The 26236-nt window shown below is 38.8% G+C and overlaps 1 protein-coding gene and 1 long non-coding RNA gene across 2 annotated transcripts in view; one reads left to right on the forward strand and one right to left on the reverse strand.

The window, feature by feature from the left end:
* Positions 1–22306, forward strand: part of JAKMIP2 (janus kinase and microtubule interacting protein 2) — a 52026-nt gene extending 29720 nt beyond the window's left edge. Inside the window, 15 exon segments of the mRNA XM_040574018.1 lie at positions 561–701; positions 1774–1830; positions 3925–4044; positions 4497–4625; positions 5609–5692; positions 5979–6041; positions 7635–7733; positions 8880–8978; positions 9312–9365; positions 10246–10311; positions 11198–11266; positions 12315–12392; positions 13298–13501; positions 14566–14631; positions 21827–22306. Of these exon segments, the coding sequence (XP_040429952.1) occupies positions 561–701; positions 1774–1830; positions 3925–4044; positions 4497–4625; positions 5609–5692; positions 5979–6041; positions 7635–7733; positions 8880–8978; positions 9312–9365; positions 10246–10311; positions 11198–11266; positions 12315–12392; positions 13298–13501; positions 14566–14631; positions 21827–21847 (1350 nt within the window). The 3' untranslated portion in view covers positions 21848–22306.
* Positions 17790–23111, reverse strand: LOC121078191. Its single transcript, XR_005824484.1, has 3 exons — positions 23036–23111; positions 20484–20579; positions 17790–17839 (listed from the first exon to the last, which is right to left on the reverse strand). It is a non-coding gene; the product is annotated as an uncharacterized LOC121078191 (long non-coding RNA).
* Positions 23112–26236: the final 3125 nt, after the last annotated feature.

Below are 26236 nucleotides of genomic sequence, written 5' to 3' on the forward strand. Positions count from 1 at the left end.
GGCAGGATACAGAATTCTAGTTAAAATAGTTCTGATACCCCATTATTTACCTCTCCTCTTGTTCTGACTGGATGCCTGTCTTTCACAAGTCTAAAATGTCCGATTCCTCACTGTATATGGTCATATGAGGGGTATATGCAAGTGCATGGGGTCATGGGACCTCATGGCATACCCAGTAGGCATCCTGGGGATACAAATATATTTGCCACATGGTGGACATCTAGATGCATGGTGCAGAAAGTTATGGTACGTGACCTTCAAAGGCTGCTGTAGAGGCTATATTGCCTCTAAGTAGAGAGAGAAATCTTTGTTGTTGTGCTTGAAGGACTTGGCCTTGCAGTGCTGCTTTATTATTAAGAATCGCTTGTGGGTTATAAAAATTATATAGCTGAAATTATGAATTACAAAATTTTAAGTTACAAGAATTATGTAGCTGAAGCATATTTAAATGGCTTTACATCTTAAATGAAGAACAATGCCTAATTTTTAGCTGAAAGGTTGTCTTTTTCTTGTAATTGCTATATATTATTTTATCTGTGTCTTTCTTCTTCATACCACAGAGAGAAAAAATGACATCACATCCTCCTCTAAAGAAATTAAAATCTCTCAATGACCTCGATCAGGCTAATGAGGAACAAGAAACTGAATTTTTAAAGCTTCAGGTCATAGAACAACAGAACATAATTGATGAGTTAACAAGGGTATGTCCAGAGAACCAGGAAATGAGCAACAATTCCTGTATAGAGTTCACCACTGTTAGTATTTTTTTATTATAAGTAGAAGTCTGAGAGTTCATCTCTTCCTTACTTTTAACACCTGCAGATTTTTAGATGTTGGTGAGTGCGGGTGTGGTTTATTAACTGGCTTTCTAATGGGGCATCAGCCTTACAAGGAAAAGGTGTAGCTTGTGTGTGTGAACTGAGCTCTGGAAATGAACACAGGCTAAGAACAGTGGAGCTCACCAAATTACATACATGTTCATAAGGCAGGGCTGTGACAAGCTGTCTTTCCATTGTAACTAGGCTATTATTAAAATCTTGATATGCGGGCACACAGTGCAATATCCTTCATGTTCTAGAAAAGAACATGCTGCCAGTTGGGGCTCATTAGTTTCTGATCTTTTTATTTTTTATTTTTTATTTTGGGAGGGGGGGGTTAGACTCAATGACTCCTTTTGGGTTCCTTGCAACTCAGATATTCTATGATTCTATGGTTAGTTCTTCTGTCATATCCTTTAATACAATCCTTTTTTAGCTGGCTTTGTATTATGATGTTGAGGGGAAGGAGAGAGAGACTCCAAAGCAGGCTGTTGCTTCTTCTAAGATATCAATGCTAGGAGTGTTGAAACCAACACTAGTATCTTTTAATGACTCTGAGATAGAGGCAGCATCACCTCTGCAGTGAAGTCAAACAGTTTGCCTCCCATATAAAGCCCAAAACAGTCCCCTGCAACAGGTCTCCCAGTGATTTTAACAGGAAATCAATCAGCGCCTGTTGTTTGACAGTCTGTCAAAGCAGCTGCACAACAGTGGGGTTTATTTTCTGCTATCCCTTCGTCCCTTCTTCAGATGGTTTTCTGCTGACACACAGACACAGATTAGAATATGAATCCTTCCTTCCACCTGGAATCAGATTCCTGTTTGAAAGGGTAAACAGAGTCAGAGGAAGCCCAGTGTTTTGTTTTGTCTGTAGATTTGGCATTCTAGGACTGCAAACAAAAGAAGAGCAAGATACAAATTTTAAGTCCAATAACTTTTTAATCGTATTTTCCAGGACAGGGAAAAACTCATTCGTCGCAGAAAGAATAAAAGGAGTTCAAAGCCAATTAAGGTAAGAGGAAAAAATGTTTTCAGGTTATAAAAATGCCAGTAGGCTTTGTAGGAAAACACATTTTAGCAATCTGATTAAAGAGAGTTCTGTGGATTATAACAAGCTGCTTTAGTGATCGGTTTTATAAACACCTTAGTTAACCTGGGACAGCTTTTCAGGTCCATTTTGAAATTCAGTTAAGGGTGCATAGCTATTTTATTCACAACAAAATGTGTCTTTTCCCTTCTCTCTAAAATTATAATAATCTTCCTTCTATTTTCTATAAATATTGGTCTTAAGGCCTACTATGCTGAGATGTATTTATGTTTCCAGAGACCTTCCCATCTACCTTTTGCTATTTTTTGTAGTCCATGTAGTCCATCTAGGCCAATCCTGCAATTCCCACTAATGCAAAATCCTTATCCATCTAATTTTTCAAGTGGAAGTCTGTCAGAAGAACTGTGTGTCATTCTCTTCTGCTCAGTTCCACAGGGCTACCCCTTATGTTATTCAGTATTGTTTGGATGCCCCTTATGTTATTCAGTATTGGGTCAAGTCAGTTAGGCATTGGAATGGGTTGCCCAGGAAGGTGGTGGAGTCACCATCCCTGGGGGTGTTTAAGGAAAGGTTGGACGTGGTGCTTAGGGACGTGTGTTAGCGGATGATATTAATGGTAGAGGGATGGTTGGACCCGATGATCTTGGAGGTCTTTTCCAACCTTTATGATTCTAAGTCCAAAGCTGGTATAGTTTAGGACAACTTTAGAGCTGAGTAGTCAGCAGTGGTTCAAATATTTTTTTTATCAGCTGGATATAAAGAATGACTGTGCAACAGCCATGTCCCATCTCCAGAGAGTGGAGGTACTGTGTATGACACATAGTTTGGTTGCTTTTTGTCCTCAAGGACATTCCTTAGGTGGTCAGCCATGTTCTGTGAAAGTAATGCAACGCTTCCCTGCACACAAGACAGAAATTCAGACCAGTATATCCTAGATGTGTCATCACATTGTTTCTATATGGGTTTTCAGGCAATATGCAACAGAAAGAACTGTGAGGCAAGGACTAAAAAGTATTTTCATCTGTTAACTTTATTTCTAAGCCAAAAATTGAAACATGGAAGGATATGGCTGTTGTCTTCACTTGTAAAAATAAATAAATAAGAAAAAAGATAATGTATGAAAAAGTTTACTGTGCTTTTTTTTTGGGGGGGGGGAAAGAGGATTCTAATTCCAGGTTTAGAAGGTTGTAACTTGTCAGCAAAAAAGAAAAATATTGCAAACCAGAAGTGCATCTAAAATGCTCATTGATCAGCTTTCAGCACAGTTACCCATAAAGCAAGTTTTAAAATGCTCATCTCTGTGCCCTAAAACCCAGCCCTGCAGGTCAAGCACCTATACTTTCATAGGTCATGACTCAGTTTTCATTTGATTTGGTGAATTCAGTTACCAAGACTGGAGACAATGAGGCATCAGACATACAAAAAAGCTGTGTTGTGTGAGCAGTCTCTTACAACATGTGTCAGTTACTATATGACTGGAAAAATATGTGAGATTAAAGTCACATTAAATTGTTTTGTGTTAGCATAACATTTACTCATTTTCTCGAACAGCACTATCAGTGAGAGAAGCACTGAAATATTCAGAATATCAGCGGTGCCTGTGAGAGAAGGAGGAGGTTCCCTATTCCACACCTTAGACGTTTCCTTTTCTGGCATTGTCTTGTCTTTGCATATTATGCTGCATGTTGACAGATGCCTTCTGAACAGCTTTGAGACTAACAAATGATTCTCCTGACATTGTGTGGGGCAGAGACTTCTCCTTAGTATGTTGCTGCTACCATAATGTTTTCCAAGTTTTAGATTGAGCCAGATCCTCAGTCTAGAAAAATTAATCAGCAAACTCATGTTCTCCACCAGCACAAGACCTAATATTCAGTATGATTCCCTTTGGTTTTGTTTGGAGGTGGTAGTTGCAGGGGTTGTACATAACTCTTTTTTCATGTCTTTCCTTTTTTAAATAGCTAGCAATGTGGTTTGGAATTAACCTTTCCCCCAATCAGAAATGCTCTCAGCCCATTTCCAAGGAGATTCAGAAATCACATGTTTTTCCTTCTTTAGAGACATGTGGTGGATACAGTTTTTGGGTATGATGATGATTCCATGGACTCTGAAACATCCTCTGTGGCCTCATATAGAACAGACAGAACACCAGCAACCCCAGATGATGATCTGGATGAGGTAAGATCCGACTCTTTCCATAGGTAAGGACAGGTGTTCATGAGATTTTGACTTTCAAAGCAAGTGGCCAGGCTCTCCAGGTTTTTATTCCTGAATATTGAATGACAAGTTCTTCATAGTTTGGCCTCAATTTCAGTTACTGATATCCTGAAATGCTGAGAGGTTCTTTAAAGATCTAATCCATAGAGTCTACAGCTATGACTTCATTGTGATCTGAGTTTCTTTTCCCCCTCAAGAAAATGAACTTGTTATATTTCTTTTAGCTTAAAGACATATAAATGGTCTATAAAGTCTACATTTTTATTACTTCTTATTACAGCAAGCTTACCAAAAAGCTGTTTTGAATCAAGATCCATAAACCAACTATTGTGTTTAACAAGTCACACTTGCATTCTTTGCTTTGGCAGTGCACTGCTGTCTGGTGCTTAGACATGTCCTTTCTTCTCCCTCAGAGTTTAGCCGCAGAAGAATCAGAGCTGCGGTTTCGACAGCTGACAAAGGAGTATCAGGCCCTGCAGAGAGCTTATGCACTACTGCAGGAACAAACAGGAGGCATCATAGATGCTGAAAGAGAAGCCAAGGTCAGCATTTGTTTGAGGGTAAAAGCATTTCCTTGCCATCAGAACATACAGATATCTCAAAGTGGCATACAAAGAAATAGAGTGGCATACAACAGAAATGTCCGTTTCCCTCATTGGCTACGTTTATTTTAATGGAATGATGATTACAGATGGACACAATAACTCAGTTTACAAGGGGCTGTCCTCCAGCTGAGCCCCAAACCCCTGCATTTAGGAAGGCATACCAAAGCAGACAATTGTGCCGTTTGGCACAGAATCACAAGAGTTTTCTCGTGTTTTTCCCAGGTATGAAGGTGTTGGATTTGCAAACGTAGATAGAAGCCTGTGGTTTTGCACAAAGGCATAGATTGTACCAACCTTAGGAATACTCACCTGTTTCTAAAAAATACATCCAAATTACATTCAAATTTGAATGTGATGCAGATTACAGTAAACCTTCCAAGGCTAAAAATGTTATCCATCTAATAAAATCCTGGAATCGTTCAGGCTAGAAGGGGCCTCAGGTGGTCTCCAGACCAACCTCTTGCTCAAAGCAGTGTCAGATGTGAGGTAATACCGGATTGTTTACCACTTTAAGTCAGTTCTTGAAGAATTCCCAGGCATTTCTGATTGCTTTTTTCTACAGCCCTTTGCCAGTCTCATCTGCTAAGCACTTTTCTTCAGTTTAGGGACTACCCCTTACCAGGGTCTTTGAGCAGAGTCTGTCACATTGAATACGTGATCTTGGGTTTTGCCACTCTAATACATGTTACTAACAGGCTTGGGTGGCGAGAGGGGGATGATCTGCTGCTTTGTCCCCCTGTGTCATCTATATGCTAATATGTGAGGGGGCAGAAAATATTGATGAGCCAGAATCTTTGTAATGGTTACTCATTCAGTGGAAATAACAGCATAGACCATGATTCTTCCTGTGTTTGGTTTCCTTTAATATCAGTCACGTTCCTGTTTTTGTTGTTGTTTAATGCTATACCTGACTTAAACAGGCTCAAGAGCAGCTCCAGGCTGAAGTACAGAGGTATAAAGCCAAAATAGAAGATCTAGAGAAAACTTTAGCTCAGAAAGGGCAGGTAAGCACTTCTTGTATATCTTCTTTTAACTGCTCTGCTTAGAATATGCCTAGTACAGTTTCAGTCTAAACTTCCCTAAGATGCAATGTCACTGTTTAATAAGCAGGCAGGTCTAGCAGGTTCAGAAGCTTTTCTAAAGCTTGGTAGACTAATATGCTGTTATTCTGTAATTTGCAGTCTGTTCATGTAAGATTTTTAAACCTGAATATTGTGGCTCCAATTTTCAGTAAACATGCCCAACCTAATACAGTTTGATTATTCTGAACAGTACTGCTTCATCCAACAGGACTCTCACTGGGTAGAAGACAAACAGCTTTTTATTAAGAGGAACCAAGAACTTTTAGACAAGGTATGTTCCCAAGTCCTGTGTGTTCACTTGGAAAGGTAACCTGGATGCTGCAATACAGCTTTTGGATATGCAGTCTGGTGTTTATAAGTATAGTATATGGATAGAACAGCATATTTGAATATGGACAAGATGTATGGACAGGATGACATATGGATAGACACAACCTCTCTAACTGCTTAGGCACTGTTGCTGATGCTCCCAGCCTGAGAGCTGGAAGCTCTGCTTAGCATCACAGCTCTGCTCCAACATTGTGTTCCTGCAACATTGCACTGAAGAGTCTGCTGTTGCTGCCCTGGCAGGACATTTTGAAGTCAGCTTCTGGGTGTGAAACAGCAGCAGAAATGCAGTCACCCTGTAACACCAAGACCCTTTCATACTCCTATTTTCTGTATGTTCTGTATATTCTAAAGGGCTTGTATCATCCCTAGGTCCAGTGCAACTTGAACTAATATTTCATTTGGTGCATTCAGGAACATCAACTCTATGTGTGCACATATATACATGTATAGATATATATATGTGTATGTGTGTGTATATATATTTAATCATGGAATATAAGGCCATGAAGGACCTCGGCATTGCTTGAATCACCAACAGTTACAGCAGTGACTGTACATACAGCTGCCATCAGCAAGAGATCATTAACTGCCAGCAACAGCTCCCCTCTCTTCCTTCACCTCCCCAGATGAGGCTTCCTAGCTGTGTTTCTTCCCTTCCATAAACATGCCTAATAAGTCTCCAGCCCTGTGCCATGCTTCTCCAGACAAACTGACCTATGGGGGCTAATTTGACTTCAGTCTTAACACACTCCCTAACCGTCCTTGTCTGGGCCCTACTCAGAGAACCTTGTTGCAAAGTATAGGTCCTGGCAGTGGCTGGAGACTTGCAGAAGAGAGCAGGCTGAGGAGCCAGTGGTTGTGTTGTTGCCAGCAAGGAAGTTGTATCCAATTGGCCAATGCATGGTATTCATGTCTGCTAACTGACAGCGCAATTCATGTGGAGATGCTTGTTGTGCAGTTCACAGGAGTGCTCATGTGGGATAGGATGACTGCACAAGTAACTGCCACACAGAGACAACTGTCCCTGAATGCCAGCTGTGCTTCATGTGCCACACACTGGGAATCTCTGATCCAGCCCAAGATTTCCTCTAAAGCGGGACCAGCTATTTCTGTGCCACTCCTGACAGATGTTTATCCAACTTGTTTGCAGAGTCCTCCAAGTATAGTCTTCACAGCCTTTCCCAAAAAACCTATCCTAGCACTTTACTATGAGATCAGTGCATTTAATAGCTAATGTAGAATAATCTAATAGCTAACTTGATATTTCTGTTGTGTTAACCTTCCCACTGATCTTCACTAGGATTGGATTGCTTTAGGAAAACCTTCAATCTAAGCATTTTATAATGTTTAGCAAGCTGATGAGCAGAAGTTCACCTGTAAGCTAAAGACTCACTGAAGTAACATGGCAAGTATCCGTGAATCCTCTCTAGAGCTTGGATCTTGAGCTGTCTATGCTATCTGAACTGTTACTCACCAAATATTCAACATTTCTTGTAACAGTCACACAGATCATGAATTTACATATTTCTATTAGATAGAGAAACTGGAAGCAGAAAACAGCCGTCTGCAACAGGAGCTGCAGGATGCTCGGGACCAGAATGAACTGCTGGAGTTCCGCAACCTTGAACTGGAGGTGACAGATGAGCTCCTTACAGTAGACAGAACCAGGGCACTTGCACTGAACACCAACTTTAATCAAGTGTTTACACCAGTGCTGTAGTGATATAATAGAGTAACAAATCAGGCTGAGCATATTTAATTGTGGGCTGTGGAGGTATGTCAGCTCTAATATCCTGGAAACAGTAATCTCTATACTTAAATGGTTCACTTCTGTCTGAGCTAGGTGCCTAGTAAGATAAGGTAAGCTTAGCCAATTAACTTCAGCATGGCTGTGCTAGGTTACCGTGTTTTTCTAATAATTCGGAGAATTCTGTTGTCAGCATGCTTTGTTCTTATATCTGCTCTGGAGTACAAATGTATAGTGCTGGACAGAATATATTAAAATAAACAGAAATTGATTAAATCTAAATGACCCAGGTAAACAAGGTTTAAATTCCATCCTCATGTACTTTACTCAGAGCTGCATCGTAGTTCACAGCTAAAATCTCTGCTGAGAGCGAGTACCCAGGTTATTGTTTTGTTTGTGTTTTTGTTTTGTTTTTGTTCTGTTTTTAATGAAAGTAGACTGAGCAATTGAATTAAATGTTTGTAAACCAAAAACATATTTGAAAGCAAAATTTGATCTTCACTTTTTGTGCTTGCCTGAATACCTGAAAGGGATGAGAAATAACATTTTCAATTTTTTATTTTTGTCTTTGGTCCTTTAAAACTGGACAAAATTTTATAAGTTTTAGGTAATGAAGGTGTGTAAGTAGCTAATTATTAATTTTCTTGAATTTATTCCTTTCCACAGGTAATAGAACATATGACATACCAGGATGAGCAAGCATGTAATCTGAGTATCCTAGTAGTCTTAAGTCAAATACCCATTTCCACAGACAACTTGCAAATATATATAATTCATGAAATTAATCTGCTGTAAAACAATTCACTGGGTTTTAAAACCCCGTACCACTTGGCATACTGTTTTTAGCCTGGAGTCTTTCCATTCAGTTTGACCAGCAGTAGTTAAATAGTGATGTTTCTTTCTTTTTCTCCTAATATGAAGAGCTTAAGTTTGTGAAGCATGATATAAACAGTAGATATTGCATTTATTGAGTTCTCTACACATCTCATTCATTCTAACATGTTCTCTGGTGTCTTCTGAATTAATTTTCAGGAAAGAGAGAGACGGTCTCCACCATTTAATCTCCAGATTCACCCATTTTCAGATGGTGTGAGCGCTCTACAGATCTACTGCATGAAGGAAGGGGTTAAGGTATGTCAGTTTTATAAGGCAGGACTTACTACAGGAGTGGTTGATGCTCCCCACGTAATCCATTATATTAATCGCCGCTAATAACTCCACTATATTTTAAGCATTTAAACTCAGTCTAATATAAAAGTGTATGACAACTGATGCAATTGAATTGGATTTGTAATTTTCATCATAATGATAAAACCTGGCTCAAAGGCAATTGAAATCAGTGTGTGATGCATTTCTATGGGATACTACAAAATGTTATGTCTCGCTGTTGTTCATAGGAGGGACAAATATTGCAGCTATGATACAATGTGCATGCAATGCCTTTATCTTATTTTCTCTTTGCAGGATGTCAGCATACCAGACCTCATAAAGCAGTTAGATATCCTAGGTGATAATGGGGTAAGTTCAAGTGGGAGGTATTTTACCTTTACAAAATACATTTCGTACAATAGGGAAAGTGAAATCTGTAACTATGTCTATTTTCTAAGATATTTGTTAAAATTATGTAATACCAGAAGTCTTCATTTAGAGAGTGTTTATCTCCTTAAGTTGAGCATTTGTGAGATTTCAGTAGTCAGAGAACTAGTAATGAAGTAGCAGCTTTAACATTTGGTTTCGCAGACTGGGAAGAACTCATGTCCAATGGCCACTGGTATTTGGAACTGGTTCTGACTGTACTCCAGTCATTCAGCGAATCATGTGAATTAGCTTGGCAGTATGAGCCCACCACATCTTCATCAGGACTAGGATTCTTCTGCAAGCAGTTTCATAAACAGACAAGAAATACCAAATGGCCTGAGGCTTTCAAAGTGGGCATTGCTGCCCACTTTAGTCATCGATGTAAAAGAAAATATCCGGTATCTCTGGCTAACATAAGATACATTTTAAGAAAGCGTATAAGAAATAGAAAAAGAAAGATCATTATTGTCTACACACATATTGGTGTAAATTAGCTTTTTTTTTTTTCAAAAACAATGGAGATTCAGCTTTGCAAAACTAGCAAAAAGAGAAACAAATGGGTCTAACTTCAGTTTACATTTCATATAAGAAGCAATGATATGAAAACATACAGTCAGCCCATATCATGTAGAAAGGTAAAAGCAGTGTTTTTTTGTTTGTTTTTAATTATGTTAGCAGATCCTGAATATTTTGTTGGGAATACTATAATCAGTAATATGTGGTTCCCCTAAAAACTGTAGGCCTAGCGTGCAGCCTGGATAATCTGTATTCATGCAGGAAAGTGCTGCTATTTTTTTCTTCCCTCTCTTTCTCTTCACAGAATTTAAGAAATGAAGAACAAGTGGCCATAATTCAGGCTTCCACTGTTTTGTCCTTGGCAGAAAAGGTAAAATGTGTGCTTGCTTTTCTCAATGATATCTAATCCCTCATCTAATGCTGTACATTTTTTGGCTCTGGTATATCAATATTATCAAACTTTCTAGTGTAGTGAGCATTTCCACAGACAAAGTAAACTCTATCTGTACGTAAATACTGTTGTTTATCAACTAGAGATTTTGCAAGGATAGAAATACCTTAATGTAATCACAGTCCCAAACACCTTGCTAAAGCAGCAAAAATGTCAGACCTACCTGGCACAAGCTATGTAGTCAGAACAGTTGGAAAAGCAAAAAGAATGACAAATGAAACCTGCAATTCTAAAGTGAATTAGAAAATATAAAATCAGACATTTAAGCCATAGTTAATCATAGCCAGAGATTTCTACTCTGAAAGGAACTGTATGCAAAATTTCCACTGAAATTATGTGTCTAGGTTCCTTGTCTGGGAAATTGAAAAGAAAATAGGCATTGGTTAAAATTGCTTTCTATGGTTCAAATACAGCACACAATTGTGTTAATGTGACAGCATCGAAGGATTCTACTCATCAATTCTCCCTCTCCAAAGTGAATTGCCATCTACTTAACTAAGCTATTTCCAGATCCTAGAGACCCATGGGTCCTTATCCATGGGATGAAATGGGGTTCCCTGTCCAGGAAAGTGTACTTTTCCATCTTCCAGTGATCCTGTAATAGTGATCCTCGTAATTCCTCCTTATGAAGTCTCACTCGTAGCCATCATGGCTGTACCTGTCACTGGAGAACCTATTAAGACAGGCCCAGAACTAGCAATAGGTTACTATAAATAGACTAATAAGATGCTGTAGATATCCCATTGCCACTACCTGTATGCCTAGAAAACACAGCAGGTTACAGCTCTCATTGTCTTCCCTACAGTGGATCCAGCAGATTGAGGGAGCTGAAGCTGCTCTGCACCAGAAGATGATGGAACTGGAAAGTGATATGGTAGGCAAACTTTCCTTAATAGACATTTTAGGAGCATGTCACATTTAGTTGGTGTGCCAAAAAAATAATTAAAACCTTGTCTTTTGGCAAATTAGGTATGCAGGCTTTCTCTGATAATTGCTGAAACCATAAAAATGTTACTAGACTGTTTCATATGCAACAGCAGATAACACAGAAATGGAAATAGTTAAGGTTTGAGAACTTTCCCTCTTTCCATGAGGATGACTTTACTAAAAGTACAGAGGGCTCAAAGGCTGCTCAGTGATTTTCAGATATGAAAATGTCCACACTCTTTGCCTACTAAGATTGACAGTATAAACGTTAGCAGTTGTAGCACATTTTATTCAATACCTGTAAGTGAGAAATTAATGAATTTTCATACTTCTTTCATTACATTTCAAGCCCATATCATCCTGAAGGTAAAAGCTTCACAGCTGAACTTCCTATAGCATCAGTAAAGCTAGGACTTTATTCTTATTCTAGTTAATGGAAGTAACTTAAGAGATGAACAAGCCTAACAACATGAGTTGGATAGCTGTAGCATTTTACCTTTTGTTCCTGTGGTATGTCTATACTCAAGTTAATTAAGCTTAAAGTACGCTGAGAAGTTAAAGCACAGCATCTTTCCTCAAATAACATGGACATGAAAATGCCTGTTTAGTTCCTGTTTAGTTTATTGCACTTCCACACTTCTTCCAAAAAAGAAGCCACAAAAGGAGTTGTCTGGGATGCCAGAGGTGTTATCTTTAGAAAAACCACACAGAAAACCTTAAATACTACTGAAATGCCAAGCAATATTACTGAAATCAACAAGAGATGATGGATTTAGTTCCATGTAGATCAGATGTATTATCATACAAAAGTAAACACAGCTATTTTCCCTTCTTCCTTTTGATAGCTGAGTCAGATAGATAGTAACTTTGCAGAGTATAAGTGAAGACCAGTCTCCTAGTCCTGCCCAAGTCAGATGTCTGTAGCTGATTCAATAAAACTTCCCAAAGCATTTTGGGTAACTGATTCTCATTTCTGTCTAAATCCTTCATTGTAGGAGCAATTTTGCAAAATAAAAGGTTATTTGGAAGAAGAACTAGACTACAGGAAGCAAGCTCTTGACCAAGCATACATGGTATGTACAAAGGAAATGCTACAGTACATATTAGCCAGCACTGTGACAGGACATGGGCTCCTGTTGGATCACGAAAAGAGGTTTTTGCTTTCTTCTTAGTATCTTTTTTGTTTTTTTATTATTTGTTTTCCCATTCTCCTAACAAACTACCATGCAACGTGCACAACTTCAAAATGACACCTAGGTTTTGCAAATCAGAAAAAGGTAGATCTCCCGAAGTCTGAAACTCTTTTACTCTTTTGTCATTTATAGGCAGTTGTTGCTCATTAGTGTCAGCTTGTCCAGCTGGAGTCAGTGAAACCAACTGGAACTCAGATCTGGAGTCTTAGATGGCCCATTTTAAGCATATCATAGCAACTAGAGGATATGCCACAAAGAGCACAATTTCCTGCTGTAAAACCACTGTGTCAAATTCTGATACATAGGTCTGATAACTGGCCTTGCAAGTTCAGCACAATTGGTTTGTCAGTTAATGGGAATGCTCATTGATTAGCTCGATTAAGAGCAAAGTAGTTTGACACTGACCTTCAATTTTTTCTCTGTTTTTTTTTTTTTTTAGTACAGTGGGTCAAAATTTTAGAATTGGTGAAATAATCATCTTTTTAAGTTACAAATATAAAATAGGTATGAAAGTTCTATCCAACTCCTGATCAACTCTGTAACTGCTTAAAAAAAGTCAGCAAGAGATTTCAATGAAAACCAATGCTGAAATACCATAAAAATAAAAACTTTTTTTTATTTGTCTAAACAGTGAACCACTTTATGAGTTCTGTTTGTCACATTTTTGCACACTTGAGCACAGGGACCACCATGCAGGTGCCTGAATCTGCCACAATCTCCCCAGTCCCCATTGTGTTTTAAACAATGTTCTATCTCTAACTGGCTTTTGGTATTGCATCGACCAGAGGATCCAGGAGCTTGAAGCCACCTTATACAATGCTTTGCAGCAAGAAACGGTAATAAAGTTTGGGGAACTACTCACTGAAAAACAGCAGGAAGAGCTGAGGACAGCAGTAGAAAAGCTAAGACGTCAGATGCTGAGGAAAAGCAGAGAATATGATTGCCAGATTCTTCAAGAGAGGATGGAGCTGCTCCAGCAGGCTCATCAGGTAAGAAAAAAGAACGAAGCACATGCAGATCTACTCAGCTTTGCTGAGTAAGAATGTAAGCTGAGGTCAAATTTAGGTAAGCTCTTGATCATGAGTGTGACTGGCATTTCTTGAGTTGTTTTATACTTCGAGTCTTTACTGTACACACAAACACTTGATATTAGTTTGTGGAGCATTAGTTAGTTATATTTTGAGCCTTAAAATTCCAAGCCAAACAGTTTTCGTCCAGAATTCTGTCCACATGAATCTATCTTTTTGATTAAAGTGGTCACCCCTAGTTACTGGACTTGGTTCAAGAGGAACTGTATGAATGTGTCTGGCTATTTTTACGTAGGAGAGCTATTTTTCCAGCCACTTTTGGTCTGTCCCTCCCAAAGTGGGCAGTTGTAATGTTTTGCTGATGAGATATAGTACTATATTTACATTCAAAGATTAATGTGACAGCTGCAAAATGAACAAAACTTACTCTAATGTTTAAGGGAATAAGAGAAAGCATATGCCCAGCGGTCTTTCTTCTCAAGATGCCAGAAGTTTGTCATATTACACAGTTTTTGTAAGAGTACCCAGCTCTGCTAAAAATGCACTTTGGCTACAATTTACGCATAACTGGCTCAGCACAGAATTAGTGTTTTCATGGTACTATAAACATTTATCATTTCTAGTAATACTACTTTAGTCCTCTTTCAATACATCAGTCTGAGAAATTTTAATGAATTGTGATGTAATTCTAAGGAGTATAATTGTGATCTTACGCTTTCCATCTATTTACCACAAGACTGATATGAAATCAACACTTGAATCAGATCCACTATTGATACTAATTTCCGGCATTTGAGGATGCAGTGAAATACACACAACAGCATATTTTGAGTAGTCGTGCGTGAGGTAAAGTTATGGTTAGGCAAGGCTAGTCGATGGAGTCATGATACTGCACAGGTTTATCGCTGCCAGAGAAGTGGATTTGTTAATTACTAGGCTGTTAGCACTTTGAACATTTAGTCGCTTTTCAGGCAAGCAAATTTATTGAGTATTTAGTCTAGATTTCTTTCTTTTTTAATTTCCAGAGGATCCGAGACTTAGAAGATAAAACTGACATCCAAAAGAGACAAATTAAGGATCTGGAGGAAAAGGTTGGTTCTGTTTTGCTTCTGAAGCAGGCTGATCCACTTTTTTTGGAAAGTAATGATATAATTCTTTGGAACTACATGACCTTTTTGTTTAGCTTAATAAGCTGGACATGTTAGTGTTTTTCTACTATACCATCTTTTCAATTTGTGTCTTTCAGTATACCCAAACTTTAATCTTAAGAGTCTCCTCCACAACAAACTTTGTTTCATTTTAGGAAATAAATGCTGAACACTTTTAATTATGGTTAATGACACTGAACCAAATGATGAAGCCTTGATTTGTCTGTTAAATGCTGTCTTGGTATATAGACAATACATCCACTAAAGGCAGGGTGATGGTAGGAAGCAGGAAGGAATGAAGAAAACTGAGTGAAGATTTGAAGATTGTCCTTAGCTGGCAGGACTAGGGAACCCAGGTTCTGATGTCATCCCATTTATTGAAGGTTGCAATTGATTATACAATATGAAAACAGTACTAGAATCTTGCCCCTAAACTGACATGTCAAAGAACTGTAGAAATATATATGCATATTCTTTATATATATATATATATATATATATATATATAAAATACATGTTTATAAATATATATGCAGAGCTGTTCTGCTTTTTTGGGGGGAGGGGAGAGAGCAGGGGGAGGGCGGTGTTAAAGCTGCTCTGTCACATTAAGTTTTTCTAGTTTTAGATAGCTAAGATAGGATTGCTGAACAAAGATCACAGCATGGGCACAGCACAACGCTACCAACAATGTATTTTCTAGAAATGCTAAACTGATATAAGATACATCTCCAGTGGCAGCTTTGCCAATGTAGTCATATTAGTGAATATCAATGTACATACATAAACTGTAATAATGATTATATCGGTACAATGACAGTAGTGGCAATGAGACCTTTCTGTTTGTACACACATTCCTAAAGTGAAACAACTGTGCTTAATGTAAAGCTTGGTAGACGTAATTCTTTCCACCTTTCTGCCAATATTTTTGTGACACAAAGACTCAGTGTCCTAGTATATATAACTTGGAAATAGACCATAAGCTGTGCTGAAGATTAAAAACAAAGCAAAATTTATGCCATGGTCATATGGAGACCTTGAGTATGAGACTTTTCAGTGTCAATTTTCAAAAGAGCTTTTGATTCACGAAAATTCACTTTCCAGAAGATGTTGTATTCATGATTAAAATGATACATCCAAAAATTAATTATTCAACATATAATAGTTAGGGTTTAGCATTAGGCATATATATTTCCCAGGCTATTTCCAGTATGGATAGCAGGCATTGTTTTTAACCCACTTTAAAATACTACCCATGCTATTTTTGATATCCAGCTCTGTGACTTCCATCAACTCATGATGGTTTACAGTGAAAGCTATATCTCAGGCTTTCAATATGGTGCCAATTCTAATTCATCACTAAAATTAATGGGATCTGTTTGTTTTCTAAGTCTGGGAGATAGTATGGCACTCAGAGAAGTAACCAGGAAATACAATGTTTTCTGAATGAGTAATTACTTTATTTGTCCTTCAGAGTGCAAAAAGAACTAATCCTGATGCTTACAATGCCATGACCTTTTGTTTTTATGCAATCTTCTTTTTCTTCTGCAGTTTCTATTTCTATTCTTGTTCTTCTCTCTTGCCTTTATTCTTTGGCCTTGATGTCAATGTGCCTCTTGGAAAGGTAAGACTACTTCGTTTATTTCCTCAAAGCTAGCACTTCTTGCACAGAGCTGAGGATCAGATCTTTGCATGTTCCTGTATGTGTCTAGAGTCATGGAATTCAGCAGGTCCTTGTCAACTTGTAGTAGTTTGCAACAGAGAGTGGTAACACTGCTGAGCTGACACAGGGTGTTGCAGTCAGACCAGCACTATCCAACATACTTTTAAGTGAATTGCGAAAGCTTGCGGATGATATTCTGCCATTCATAATTGTGAAAATAAAAGCCAACAAGAATTTCACAATATCAAATAGTCAAGAGAATTGCACGTGAAATTCAGTATTGATATTTAAAAAATGATGCAGCCTTAAAACTGTTAAACAGGCTTTGAGCTGACTGCTCCCACTCAGAATGTAGCTCAGTGCCCAAAACTAGAAGAGGTATAAAGAAGAGCAAGGAAGAATGATCAGCTGCTGAAAGACAGGAAGAGGGAGACAGAGGGAGAGAAGGATTTTTCTGGTTCAGAGAGACACTGTTAAAAGGTGGTATGGAAAATTTGTCAGTGTCATAGAATGGTTGGAGAGATTGCTATTATTCTCCACCAGTACGGCAATTATCATGTTATAAAACTAAAATAAACAAAAATTGTTAGGTAATTAAATAGAATGTAAAGAAGCCTCTGCCAAAGCATGCTTAGCAGCAGAAAGTTCAGAGTTCAAAAAGCAATGCGAAGATGAGGAGATAAATCAAGCAACTGCGATGTGCACAGCCTTCATATTTTTCCCTCTGGCCTAACCACCCACATTCAGAACCAGGATGCTGGGATAAAAGGACCTTTCTTCTGATCCAACATAAGTAGAACATAGCCTGGCTAACGTTATATTAAATGCTCAATAATGTTATATTAAAGACATGTAATGACAGATCTTCTGATTTGGGGGACAGACCAATACCATAAAGTTTCTCACTGTCACTCTTGCCTCTGGCTTGAGTTGTTAGTTATTAAATTCTTCTGACCTGCACTTGAGGCAAACTGAGAATACAGTTTTGTGTGGAAGATGTTTTGCCATGCTCTTCCACCATTTTCACTAGCTTAGCCTTTGTTTCTAGGTACAGTGCAAGATACTGAACTCAGCAGCATGGGTCCGGGTTCTGCTCCCCCTAATGAAAAGCCCCCTACTTTATGCTTTATTTCAGCTAGATCAAGACTTTCTTTTGCAGTTTTATGCTGTTGCAGAGAAAACTCAGAATTAGTCACATAAACTGGAATCCATTGCTTCCTCGGATGGTCAGACCTTAACGTGAACATTTTAATGGGCTGAGCCAGCAATATAAATGGCTGAATGGGGAATGAACCATAGGAAAGAATCAGAGGAAGGTGGCTAGCTCAGTGATCATGGCTTTTGTAAATAATGGCCAATATCATTAAAGAGTTGCTGCTATTTAAAACATACTGCCTCGATCCACTGAACATAAAAAAGAGCAAGTTATAACTGCATTCTCACCAATGTTCCTGCAGCAGGCTTTCTGGGAACCATGACACAGAACAGCATCTGCAAGATATTTTGAGTGAAATTGACTGTACTGTTTCTTGCTCATTCATAGTGGGGAAAAAAATCAGAAGGTCTTCTGAAACAGCCAAATTATGTATAGGCTAATTTTAAGAAGCTAACATTTTCAAAGTACATAGTAATAGCAAATAATTTAATATGACTGTGTCTTTTGCTGTATTGTAGAATCATAAGTGCAGAGCTAGCGGCCAACCTATAGGGAGATTTAAAAAAAATAAAAATGGACACTTGGATTTAAACTGCACCTGGAAAACACACAGAAACCAATACTGACATCTGCAAAAGACTGTCTCTTTGAGTTCTTCCCATTTGCTTATACGGTTGTCTTTCATTCAGTTTCTATCACAACTGTAATGAAGTTCTTGTGACTCATACAAGAAAAACAGGTGCAGTAAGAGGTTCTGAATTTTCTGTATACAATTTTCACCTATATTTTCCACCTGTATAGGTATGGAATTGGTTTTCTAATGATTATTTGCCTCTGCTGGTACAGCTACAGAGTTAGTAAGAAGTTCAAATATCCTAATTTTGCCAATGTCATTATCAGCTATGGTGGAAGAAAAATAAGAAATCAAAAAAATCTTGACCTCCAGTTCTTTGCAAATGTGCCTCATAAGATGTCCCTTGCTCAGTTTAAGTCACCTTGGTTGAAAATACATTCATCACATTAAACTACTGAACAGCTTTTCCTAATCCCATCTCTTTGAAGGTGGAGCACCCAGTAAAGTCTTTGCAGTAGAACATGCATCCTGGGAAATGCAATTTACACTTTCATAGCCTCATCAGGAAACATTGTCTTCCTGATTTTTTTTAATTGTTTTTAATTTTGAAAGTATTTTTTTTCAGAAGTTTAAGACAAAAAGTTGGTGGTAAAAGCAAATTCCAGAAAGATCCATAAAAATGCATTAAAATGATTTTGGTTCATAGATATGACATTTTTCATTAGAAAAGATTATTCACTTGAAAAATTGAATCCACTTGTAATTGAACTTACAATAGGAAATCCCTACTCCCAGCATAAAAACCCCAGTGTACCCTTCATAAGACTTTATGCATGTTTTTGGTATGCCAGAGCAGAAGAGAAAGGAAGGAGAACTGGAAGTAACAGGCATAACATGGATGAATTACTTGGCTTTTCAGGAATTGCAGATATATACCAGTATCTTTTGAAATAAGCATTTTCCAAAATAGAAAAATCCCTACAATTTTGACATATGGATTCCAGCAGTAGTGATTAAATCTTTTTCTTGCAGCCTGTGAAAATAGCTAAAGTATTGTGCAACATCTCAGTGTCTGCATGCTAAGGAAAAAAATAAAAAGCCTTCAGATTGAATCTGTGTACATGGATTTCATGATGACTTTCAGGTTGTTGTTTTAACAGCCTCCTAACGAGTTCTGCAACGTATTCAAAGACAGACTGAATTCTTTATTGCAGAGGATCCATTCCTTCCCTCTTCTCAAAGCAAGAAGGGGAGAACCACAGGAGAAAGGAGAAAACTCAGGAACATCAAAAAACACAATAAAGCCTCCACATTTTCTGTTAATTTCTATTCCCTTTTGGACTACTTTGAGGGAGGTATTGGCAGGTTAGAAAAACTAATGAGGTGTTTGAGATCAGAACTCTACTATGCTTCTAAAATTCTAGCAGATTGTTATTATCACCTGCAGTCATTCTTCTACCTGCATGTGTCTGTTGGGTCATATCTAGCACAAACTCTCTGCTAATTTGATGCACTGTGTTGACTCCTCATTGGTCCATTAATTGAGTAGGACTAATAATCAAGAGAAAGCTAACTATTTTTGTGCCAATTTCATTGCTGGGGGTTCGTATAGCTCCATTAGGACCATGTCACTGAGTCCAGACTTCATCATGTCTCCCACGCACATCTTCACTAAGTTTCCTGCTCATTTTAAACAACACCTACGGTTTAGTGCGTGTAAGTCCCTCTGGAACCTAGGAAGTCTGCTCTAATTACAGCACTAAGAAGAGTTTCACTCACTGGATTTACTGTTGCTCTATAGAGGCTGGCCCCAGGAGCGCACGAGGGTCTATTTTAGAAGACTCATGTCTCTACTTCCGATAGAGAGGAAGAGAAACATCAACAAGAAGTGAAGTGTGGTTTACAGCCCTGGAGAGTCTGCTGGTGTGTTGTGCCAGTCCTCAGTCCTCCACATAGCACATGAGCAATTCTTTTGCCATTTTCACACACTGCTTTTGCGTTTTGGACAATGAGTGTCAGGCAGGGGACAAGAAGATGGATTACTGTGAACTGAAGAGCAGAGCAAGTAGCCACGACAGTTGTGCAGATGTAGTGGTGTAGAGAATGGGACATAGACTGTAGAAATGGAAAAATCTTAAGGGTGCAGGGGTGAGGTAGAGATATAAACTCAGTGCTTTCCAGGGGATCTGCACTGCTGTGAGCTCTCCTGAACTGTAAAGACAGCTGCAGCAGGCCCAGTTTCACAGCAAGCATGATGTCTGTTGAATGTTTTACCAAGGCAAGTTATTCTACAAGTGCAAATCATCAAGTCTTGTAGCAATTCCTCAAAGCAAATGCAACAGTAAGCTCATCCCCTGCCTGATCCTAGTTTTCACCCACCCCATTTCCCTTCACGGGATCCTTACCTCTTAATACCTGAGGGGAAATCTCCAAACAGAATCAACTTTGGAATTGTGTTGGCAAGATTGACAGGGATTTTATCATAGACATATTTTCTGAGGCTGGAATACATGGAAACATACAATAATTACTATTGGTTTGTGTTTCCTGTTCACTTTACAAACCACCTGCCTACCCAGGTGACTGAGATTTGAAGTAACACATCAAGGGAGAGCATGACAGAGGGAGTATGCCATCAACATTTCTGGTTCTTAGAACTACTGAGATGCATATCATCAGGGGGATCTTTGCTAAATTGCTTTCCTTCCAATGGACGCAAGTTGACTTTGTTAACCTTATAAGAGACTTCAAACAGATCTGTGATAAAACAACAACAAAACACAGCACATCCTTGAAATGTACCTAGGGAACTATTTGATGATGAAAAATCTTTGATTTTGTTAGTGCCTTGCTGCAGTTTATCCTTTAACAACCTTTTAACTCCAAGAGCAAACCATGATACAATTGCAGATGATTCTTTCTGGTTTCTTTCTCTCACGGGATTAGCACAGCACTCACTGCTGTACTTTTCAGATCAGGAAGGAGAAGCATTTGAAACAAGGCCAGAATGCAATGTGCATGAATTAAACCATATGCAGCAATATTTAGCATCAAGACCAAAACTCTTTAGTTCCTTCTTACGTGGGAGTTTACTATAGGCATTGTTTTCTGTGCTTGTGAATATATACATTCACTTATTTGTGACCAAATAATGAAGTCTAGTCTGCATGGATTTCACACTCAGTGAGTTTTACCATGTGGATTTTAATGCTGAGAAAGCAAAGAAAAACTATGCCATTTTGCCCCATGTTTCAAATCTGAAACCCAGAATTCTTTTCCATATATATGAAAGGCTTCCTTGGATCAGGAGCAGTCTGTGTTTGCCTCATTGCAGAATTAGCCAAAGTTCCGGGGTTGCCTTGAAACCACAAGCAATGCATATCACCTGCTGTCATGTCTGGTGAAATTTAGGCAGCTGTAGTACAGGAGATATTGAAACCCACAGTTTTGTAAGGGCTGGTGCATAACTCTTCATCTGAAGATACCTGTGGGAACTTCTATGGACCAGAGAGCTTTACCTTTTCAGGTTAAATGGACAGGCCTGGCTGGTGTTACTGATTAATTCATTGTCAAAATATGAGTAATTTTCACAAATGTCTTGCATGGAAACAGAAACAGTCTGCCCAGTTAGCTGATAATTGTAAGAACAGATCTTTTCAGCTTTCTGACTCTATTTTGTCATCTGGATAGGTAGGTAGAGGAAATTATCACTTATCTGATACAGATGTTCTTTTTGTTTTATTTTTAGAGCACCCGACCACACAGATAAGTCCTTAGAAAGGCAAATGCTTCCAACCCCCCGATGAAGAGAACATTGTTTACACCAATTTAAAAAATATATACAAAAGAACAACCTGTAGCCAAGACTGCAACCACCTTATATTTTAAAGCCATCATTCAAGATTTGTTACTTGACAGTTTCTGTCTAAAGCTATGATATATGCTGCATCTAATGAAATCCTATATGTTGAAATTACAAAAGGGGAAGAAAAATAAACTGTGAACCTACATCACTTAGGAAAAAACTTAAAGGGAATCTGCAAGGCTCCACTTTCAGCTGATCAAGTCAGAGTGTGTCTTGGGCATGGACAGAAAAATATATCCCTGCTATGCAGGGCAATCATTTAAATGTGACACTGTCATCCCATGAACAAATCAAAAGTAAGAAGACAGAGCAGGAGAAACACTTGAGAGCTGTGGAGAGATACTGACAATAAAGCATTTGGTTTGAACTGTCTGGCTTTCTCACTACAGGGACTCTTTCTCTTTCCCCTTGGTTTTAGCCTTAGGAACAATGACAGCTGCAGTGTGGGGGCAAAAAAAGGAAAAATACATTCTAGTTTATTGCATGACGGGCAGGACAGGGCACCATGTTTTCTGTTTGAGATCATAACTAAGCACCATTCTCCATGGCAAGGGATGGGAAATGAGGGTGTGTAGTATAAGGAAGACTTCTGACAGAATTGTAGCCTTATCTCTTCACACTCCCTGCATGAAGAACAGCCTGCCCATTGTCAGATACTTTTCATACTCTTTAAAGACTGACAGTGAGATAATAATGCCCATACTTAGTTTCACTATTGGAATAACATACTGAGGATCACTGGATTGGACCTACAGAGTGGCTGCTTAGAAAGAAAAAAATGTGTTTGAGGGAAAAGGGGAAAAAAGCTATCCCCAGTGTTCATGTGGTATAACCCACAAAGCATCATCTTCCAAATATTTTGTCTCAGCTTGGATCCTACTGAACATGCAAAACCCTTATAAATGTTTTGGTTTGGCTTGTCAAACTGATTTTGTTAGCTGACTTCCTGACCAGTGACACCTAAGCCAAAAAATGGGTAAAGCCATGTGAAAGCATCCTTATTAGACATGAGGAGAAGTATCACTGGCTTGTTTAGATTTTTCCACAATTAAGAATAACTAGTAGTAGTTTCCATTTCAGAGCATTACTTACCTCTCCCGTGACAAAGGCTGGAACCCAGTCCTGGTGGCTCCCTGAGGCAAGGAGTGCCATCACAGCGCATGCCCCTGTAGTCAGTAAAAAACAAACCCTGAGGAGTGTTGACACCTGCAACAAACATTGCCAAGTTCCTGTCTGTTGGAAGCAAAGTTGCATCCATCTTCCCTTTTCTCATGGTGTGCTGTATGATCTAGGCATGACAATGCCCTTCTCTGTGCTTCTGTTTTCATTTACCTGGAAATTGAGTCCTTCCTGTATAGACTTCAGGTTCCTGTGGCAAGGCTCCTTATTTGAGCTGTGTCTTCCACAACGGAGCCTTAATTTTAGCTAAGAAAAATGGATTTCCATATTTCAAAGTAGAAGACAACCTGTGCATTACTTAAACCTTCAAAAGAGGGCTCACATGTTCTGACATCTTAAGCACAGACTCTACAGACTCAGCACACCAGAAGCATTACAAGTGCTTTATAGAGGGTGTTGCTTCTTTTTGCTTATTTTTGCAGATGAAACAACTGAGGCAAAAAGTAGTGAAATAAGTCAGCAGGGTAAAAGCCATTCCTTAGCCACAGCAGGGATGAAGTTCATCTAGTATAGGGGATGCCTGCCCCTTACAGATGTTTTTCATCCAGAATAGCTTTTAATTATTAATGTCCATACACTCAGCTGGATTGCAATGCTGGGCTCAGTTTCTCCACGGAGACTTTAAATATCCTCACTTCTTTCATGCCTGGAGATTGTGTTGAGCCCTCTGTTGAAGGTTGGAAGCTATTAGAAAATTCCTCTTCCTTAAAATTAATTTAAATTAAAAATGACCACAGCTTTTGGAAGCAGTCTGTTTTAGCCAAGGAGTTTACTGAATTCTGCACCAGTTGTATGTTTGCTGTTTTTTTTTTTGTTGTTGGTGGTGGTGGTTTTTTTTTTTTTTTTGGTAGAACAAACAAAAAAACAAACAAAAACAGACTTGTAGGCAAATATGTTAAATGAATGCTAGTATGTTGCATGCTCTGTGGTTCAAACTCTTTGCCCCCCCTGCAGAGGAATCTATGGGTAAGGTTGGCCCAAACCTACCACCTGTGCTTTCCAAGGGTGCTGCTACCAATTTAGTCCTGAAGCTTTGGAGTCATGCTTCTTCCACACCTGACATATTAGGATCACTTTACAACATCTCGTTAGCTACAAAAAGTTTTTTTTTCCTCCCTGGTTATTATTCCCTCTTCCCCCTTCCACTGTTTTTTCCCTTGCTGCAGCAGAAGTTCACTTCATACCACTTGGCAGCAGTGGTATGTGGCAAGTCGCAAGTAAATGCAGGCTGGAAACTGTTTTCCATAGGTATTATGGCCAGCAATTAAAGTGCTGAGCTCATCTTACAGAAGCATGAGCAGCATCTATTTTCTATGATGTTGCGATAACCTCCTTCTCTGCTTTGGTTAAAAAAAATAAAAAAAGAGTACTAGAAATGTTTGTTTCAGGCAGACACAGGGCAGAACCATAGCACAGATATAAGTATCTAGTTTCAGAACATACTGGACTGATTTTGTGGCAGACTATATCACTCAGGTCCTCTGAACTGTGCTGTGCACACTTTACTCTCATTTGTCTTGCCTGATTTCCCCTCCCTTGCTCTTCCTTATTGCATGTGCATTTCCAAGGGCTTGGGGTGAGGTGGGAGATGGCAGACAATCCACATCTTACCATGGTGCGACTTGTAAATTGTCTGCAGACTTTTAATGTTAGAGTTCCTCCAGAAAGCTGAACAACAGCTGCTTTACTCTTCTTGAAGCTTAACATAAGCCATGCCTAAAACACACTTGCTGATAAAATACAAACTTCCTACTCTCGGCTAGATCAAAACGAGTTTGTTTGTATGCATATTTATGTATATATATAGTATACTATATATATGCATATATATATATATATATACACTGTATATAGTAAATCATTGCTATAGCTTATGAAAGTTTACTTCCAATCTAGGTGTGGGGAATTGAATCTAGACTTGTTTAGCTGCCACAACTGGTAGCACTCCTCATGGTTTAGTTTTACATCTCATGGGCAACAGTCTTTCTCTTCCTTCCTTCCTTCCTTCCTTCCTTCCTTCCTTCCTTCCTTCCTTCCTTCCTTCCTTCCTCCCTTCCTCCCTTCCTCCCTTCCTCCCTTCCTCCCTTCCTCCCTTCCTTCCTTCCCTCCTTCCTCCCTTCTCCACTGTTCTCTGTCCTGAAGCTGTTTCTCCAGGGCTTTTGTTGTTCCTGATATTCTTTGAGGCACGCTATTGAGAATCCTCCCTCAAACTTCACAGCCAACTTCCCCTCCTACAAACAACTAGCAAAACCAGATCAATTTATTTCAGTCTTTGAGGACAGGAAACATAGTCCTGGATTCCTCCCATCTATCTGTCCTAGGCTGTAGCAGGACTACCAGCACTCCAGGCTACCCATACTGTCAAAACATTAGATGAGGCACGTACATCGTGCAAGTCAAACAAAATCTGACTTGCCACTTTTTCTCCACTGACCAAATCAAGAGAGTTTGAAGACTATACTTTCAATTTAAGCACTTCAGACAAAGGCCTAGTTAGGTGAGATGAATTTAGGCAACTGGGTCTGCAGAAGGAAATAGAGCTTCTTTGCAGTATTATCAGCCTGGCTTACAGCTCCACCCTCTCATTGACATGCCTAGAGGACCATGTAGACCTTCTTTTTGTATACGTGCTCCATTTTCCATCTCCCTGCTCTCATCTCAGAGGGGAATATCTGCTGGCCCTCCAAAGCTTTCAGTTCCATGGCACTGCATGAGGACTGGATAGGCCAGGCTCTTGCTCTCACTAGGGTAAGTTTCAATAAACAGCCACACAGTTGCTGGAGATTCAAAGTTTTTGTTTAGTTTTGTTTTGTTTTTCTGCCCTCACATCAGCACCTGTGTGTTTTTATATATACTTTTCATTCCCAATTTCTTTGGTGTTTACTCCAGAACAAAACTGTAAATGACTTGTCAGAATGACCCTTTGATAAACACTGGACATGTATCTGTACTATATGTATTAACGTGTAGAAGAGAATCCTTATTGTATGTAAAGTTTTATGAATGGTTATTTTTTAATTTATGTATTTAATATAGGATTCGATGACCTCTGGTGTTTTAGTTTGTATAAAAAAAAAAATAAAACAGCGGCATTTTTTAAAAAAAATCTCACTT

The sequence above is a fragment of the Cygnus olor genome, chromosome 14 (assembly GCF_009769625.2).
Source record: "Cygnus olor isolate bCygOlo1 chromosome 14, bCygOlo1.pri.v2, whole genome shotgun sequence".
Lineage (NCBI taxonomy): Eukaryota > Metazoa > Chordata > Aves > Anseriformes > Anatidae > Cygnus > Cygnus olor.